General features: G+C 41.7%; 1 protein-coding gene across 1 annotated transcript in view; it reads left to right on the forward strand.

Annotated features, from left to right (window-relative positions):
* CDC5L (cell division cycle 5 like) overlaps nt 1-5942 on the forward strand; it is a 51989-nt gene that overhangs the window by 21044 nt on the left and 25003 nt on the right. Inside the window, exons 12-14 of the mRNA XM_019520965.1 lie at nt 514-594; nt 941-1186; nt 4397-4594. Coding sequence (XP_019376510.1) covers nt 514-594; nt 941-1186; nt 4397-4594 — 525 coding nt within the window. The remainder of the gene's footprint in view (nt 1-513; nt 595-940; nt 1187-4396; nt 4595-5942) is intronic.

Consider the following 5942-nt stretch of genomic DNA (forward strand, 5'->3'; position numbering starts at 1 on the left):
GTTTAAGTTGGACATCAGGAGGCGCTACTTCACGGTCAGGGCGGCTAGGGTCTGGAACCAGCTTCCAAGTGAGGTGGTGCAGGCTCCCACCCTGGGGGTTTTTAAGAGGAGGTTGGATGACCACCTTACTGGGGTCATTTGACCCCAGTGCTCTTTCTGCCATGGCAGGGGGTTAGACTAGATGTTCTGCTCAGGTCCCTTCCAACCCTTGAAACTATGAAACTATGGAGAGAACAAGCCCATGGGATCCATAGCCCAGCAAAGTGAATGAGAGACTTTTTCCATGAATTTTACTAGGCTTTGGATCATGTATTAAATTAGGACCGTCTTACACAGTGGGTAGAAATGACTGGTCAGTTGGCCCTTGCACTCTCTTGTTCTTTTAGTTTTTTGCTGTGTTCTTTATTCCCATAAATTCTCCTGCAGTAGAGCCTACTGCTGTTCTTCTCATGCATTACTGGGAAATACCTGACTTTATTGCAGTGACTGGACTAACGTGAAATATCTGTCTAGGCTATTAGAGATGCAGAACGTGTAAAGGAGCTGAAGCGCATGCACAAAGCTGTTCAGAAGAATTTGCCGAGGCCTTCAGAAGTAAGTACAAGAAGTTTCGTCGCAGTTTGTGTAAATCCAAATTCCCTTTTATTGCTCCCCTGTGCTTTAAAGGAGATACCAAAATAGTCCTTTCCACTTCATTGGGAGGTATAACAGAACTAAACAAGGTCAGAATAGAATAATGATGTTTTGTTAGTATGCTCATTTTGTTATCGTGTGGCCATCTAGAATACAAAATCTGGACTAGGTAAAATCTGGTTTGAAGCGTTTTGAGCATCTGTTGCATACAGCTTAGTTCCTAGTTCCATTGGGAATGTTTGAATGGTATAGGTACAGTTTGGCGAATGGGAGTGTTTGTTTCTAAACATGTTTTATTTCTGGGTAGGTTAATGAAACGATCCTGAGACCCTTGAATGTAGAACCTCCTCTGACAGACCTGCAGAAGAGTGAAGAACTGATAAAGAAAGAGATGATTACCATGCTTCATTTTGATCTTCTGCATCACCCATATGGAGAGCAGCCTGGGGTTAAGAAGGGGAAAGGCCCAGGATTTGGAGCCAGCAGCACAGAGCATATGACTTATCTGGAACAAAGTCCTTATGATAAGTTTTCCAAAGATGACCTCAAGAAGGTAAGAAGTGTATGGCATACTGCTACCAACATATGGACACTAGATCCTGTCATGTTCCAGGGAAAACAGGCAGTGGCTGAGGTGAACCTGTATTGGGAGACTTTCAAAGACTGGAGGTTCTGCGAGAAGTGTCGTTCGTAATTCAGAGGCCCAGTCTCCCCCTGAATTATTCCTAAGCCAGTGCCTCTGCCTGCTGAAGGGAGGAATTGTGTTCTGGAAGGTTTGGGTTTCTTTGGATAAAATTTAAAACACTAGTCCTAATCACTTGGCACAAAACTTCTTACTACTGTTGCCACAGTAAAACTGCTTGTTATGTTAAACTAAATAACCCTGTAGCCTTATATAGGGTGTGATCTTTTTTTACTTCCTATGCTCTGCCTGCTAAGTATTGTTACTGTTCATTACTAGAGAACTACCATAATTTTCTTGTGCTCGCTGCTGAGGTGGAAACAATCCAAGAAGTGTGATAGTTAGCACTTGATTTTTTTCATTCAAAGCTGCCCAGGCACTGACTAACCTTTACAGGATTCCGGTATGGGAGGTCCATGTGTATTCTCTAGTTTTCCCACACTGGGAAAGAGAGACCAAAAAGATTAAGTGAGTTTTCCAAGTCTTGTAGAGCCATTGAGTCAGTGGCAGAGCCAGAATACAGCTAGGGTTAGAAGTTACGACCTAACTCCTTCAGCCCACACAGCTTTCCTGGAGCCACTGTCTGTATCCCCAGGGTGGTTAGTTTGTTTGGTAAATGTTGGAAAGGACCTTGAGACAGTCAGCTGAAAAATGCTGTAGTATTATATGGAAAATAATGAGTACACCTTTCCAACACCCTTCTCCACCTAGTCACTGTCAACTTTATAAACCTCTTTTAGCAATGCTCAGCTCTAAGGCCACGGTATTTGATTTATGCCACTGCCAATTCTGCTGCTCTGCATTTAACTGGATCTTCATTTACAACAACTGAGCTTGAAGCAAAGCTGGCTGGACATAAGGGTTGCTATATAAACAGACTTGGTTGCTACTGGAACAGCACAGCACTCCGGCTGGGAGCTCCATCTTGACTTGCTTCTATCCTCCAAATCAAGCAACTGTCTTTGGGTCATGTACCAAGGCCTTTTGTTCAGGATATTGATGCATTAAGTAATTACAGATGTTTTCCTTTATAGCCAAATAACAGATAACAAAGTTCAGAAGTAAATCAGTGGAGTTTGTTCTTTGAGAGGTTTTCCCCTGTGCATTTGCCAGTAATCTTTTACTAATGTTACTTTGGCATCAAAATGGATGAAAAGGACAAAATCATGTTCTACTGAGTGTGTTTTATATAAAAGGGTCATGCATGCTTAGGTTCTAGATAGATTTCTGTACAGGTTATTAGACTGCCCAACCCAGATATCTGGTTCGTTGGGAACATTAAAGATGTAAAAAACAAAAAACAGATTTGTGATCATATCTCAGTTGTGATTTCAAGAATCTAAGACTAGCAATGCTGAACAGAATGTACTTCCAATGTGTTAGTGAATGAAAAATTATGTTTGAAAATTTCGTAGCAGTAGAAGCTAGAGATGGAAAATGCAGTTAGATCATGTAGTTCACCACCTTGCCAATGTCAGATTGTTCCCTGAGGTGCATGTTTTAGTGCTTTGTCCAGTCTATTTTTAAGCGTACCAAGAATCAGGGCTTCTGTCACTTCCCTTGGAGACTATTCCACATTCCAGTAGTTCTCCCTGTCTGGAAACTTGCTGAGTAGTCACTGGAATTTTTTTTTTCATTAATTGTCAGACAAAACTTGTTTTTCACTCTCTCCTCTTTGCTCTCCTGTCCATTGAGCAGTACCCCCATACAGCCATCTGTACTTTCATGTGGATTTTTGACAGACTGAACATCACCATATAAGCTAGTCTTCATTAAAACCCTGATAGCTTTTCTGATTTTTTTTCTCAGCCCTCTTTAGAAGATGCCACATTTTCTCCCTTTATACAAAGGGCCATCTAAAATAATGGAGCTTATAAAGCTCTGAAAACTACATGGATTTCATAACAAAATAATCTAACCAGGCCATCAAGAGGTGAAAATTCAGGCTCCCGTGGGGGGTGGGGAATGCTTTTTAGGGTTTAACTATAATAAAAATGTTTTGACTCTTATTATTCTGTCTCATCTAGATGCATGCCTGATTAATTACTCAGTCCTTGTATTTCTCTGAGTGGATGATTCCAGGCTTCTTGCTACTATAAGGATTAGCTGACATTCAGTGGTGTATCTACTTCGGCGGTTCTCAGCCTTTTTAGACTCGAGGCACCATTGGAAAGACTCAAAGCACCCCTTGGGAAATAACAGCTCTTAGCTTTCACTTTTTTGACTACAGAAAAATAATAGAGCAGGTTTTCTGTTGCAAAGAACTCAGAAAGGCCATAACTGTACATTTCTGTTTGAAATTTCTGGGTACCCTGGTTGAGAATCCTTTGAATATGGAAACTCAGCGTTTGCTTTTTACAGTAACGCACACAGTGGAAATGGGAGCTATGGCGTTGTGTGTTGCAGATTGTCTTTGCTTTTTATTGGGTGTATTACTAGCATGTATACCAGGTATGGTCCTGAGACCGGGACTGACCTCTCCATTATACCAGTTTGATCCATAGAGTTATGCCAGTATAACAGAGCAGGCTTCTGCAATATCAAAGATCTCTTTGGAGACATAGGCAGACACTGTCCTGCATGATCGGTATTAGTTGTGTCCCCATTTGGTTGTGTCGTCCTCTGTCAAAATGTATTTTTTAGCTATGAACAGCATAGTCTTCCCTGCATGGATTTTCCCAAGCTCTTCTGAAGTTGAGAAGCAAAAGGAAATAGAGAGGTTATTTCTGTCCTATAGAGCAGCTGCTAGACTACCTGCCCTTCTCCCTCTTGAACAAAATTGCTTTCATCTCTTGCAGTCAGATTGAGATGTTTCACTGCTTTTGCGAAGGACAGCAGAGTGGAATATCAGGACTGGTCAAGCTGCTTGAAATGAGGGGCTAACTTCAGTAGGAGTAGCCCCTTTCCTGGGATTAATTTAAAATGCATAGCATCTGTGTTAAACTTCTTAGTTAGGTTATACTAACAAGAAGGTTTTTGTAATGAGACAGCAATGACCTCTCTTAATTGCACGATGGAGGTAATGAGAAGTTGCCTCATGCTGTATCTTATTGTTGTAATTTATCTCATCATTCCCAACAGGCTCAAGACCTATTGGCCCAAGAGATGGAGGTGGTAAAGCAAGGAATGGGGCATGGAGAGCTCTCTAGTGAAGCTTATAACCAGGTGTGGGAAGAATGTTACAGCCAGGTGTTATACCTACCTGGACAGAACCGATACACCCGAGCAAACCTGGCCAGCAAAAAAGACAGAATAGAGTCTCTTGAAAAGAGGCTTGAGGTTAGTATAATTTTTCCACTTTTGCACTTACATTTTTTTTTTACCTTGGCTTTCTTTGTTGGTTTTGGTAATTAGTGGCAGACTACTGGATAAATTATTCATGCCTCACAGTTGGGATTGCAGTAAAAAGACTGTCAAGGAGCTCTCCTAGGGACTTGAAAAGATTCTTTAGGGTTTAAATTACCTTGTCTAATTTTAATTCTTGCGTCCTGTATGAGGTAACTATAACGTCCCTGTGGTCCTTTAACCATACAGGTGTAGCAAAACTATTGTGACGTTAGTCTTGTTTCTTTTCAGGGTTCAGTTGGCAGCAATTTTAGCTCATTTGCGTTGCTGTGAGAGCATGCAGAGGTAACAGTTAATCTGTAACTGCTGATGTGCACTGTAGAGGGGCAGCTCTCCTTTCCCTTTTTGAGATGGTTCAAAGTTACCATAGCCATAGCCAGAGACTGCCCTGTAAGTATATTAAGGAAATTTAGAAAGGTTATTTTTTTTCAAATAGCAAGAGATTACCCCAATCAAAAAAGAGAAAGAGCTCCTTATAGAGAAGGAAAGAAGCTTTACTACAAGAACATGCAGCAACATATGGTCGATCAGAGTGTGGGAATTTGCCATTCTACAATAGTTAAATGCTCCATGGGGTGGGGGCCAACCCACCTGCTGGTTTATGCTGCTCCTATGAAGTCCTTCATTGCCTTCCTCTTAACTTGGCAATAAAATCTGCTTGAAGGCTGTGCACACCTGCTTCTTCCCCTGCCTACATCTCTTCTCTGCACTCCGTTTTTCACATTCTGTCTTGGCAGATCCTTCTCTCTCTCTCTTGTCCTCATGCTCTCTTTCTTGCTACGAAGTTTCCCTGAAAGCTCTTCCTCCTTCACTTAATATGCAAAGCAATAACTTTCCTTTCATTTTAGTCTTTCTTTCCAGCTCTCTTCTCCTGTGAAATAAACCAAATGTTAATCCACCTCACAACAAAATCTTTCACTCTCGTGAAAGAGAGCAAATTCCCAGTACTCTGAGGTATCCTGATGGACAAAGAGGCTGGGGCTATGTTATTCTAAATAGAAAAAGTAATACAAACTATTCAGTAGTGTCTATCAGTGAAGCTTTGCAGAAGACACTGACGTATGCAGACAAGTGCAGAATATACACAGCATTAATAGCAAGAGGTAGTTAGCTATGCTAGTCTGAAATCAGGCAGAAGGCAAGACAGGGTGGCACCTTAGGGCACCTACACACATGCCCAACACCTGCTCCAAAGGGTGCTAACTGCCAACGCATCGGAGCTGAATAGATTAATCAAGTAATTAAGGAACTCGCTGGGGTCATTGCAAGTCCCCTGGCACAG

The sequence above is a fragment of the Gavialis gangeticus genome, unplaced genomic scaffold (genome assembly GCF_001723915.1).
Source record: "Gavialis gangeticus isolate Ggan-Ray unplaced genomic scaffold, GavGan_comp1, whole genome shotgun sequence".
Taxonomy (NCBI): Eukaryota; Metazoa; Chordata; order Crocodylia; family Gavialidae; genus Gavialis; species Gavialis gangeticus.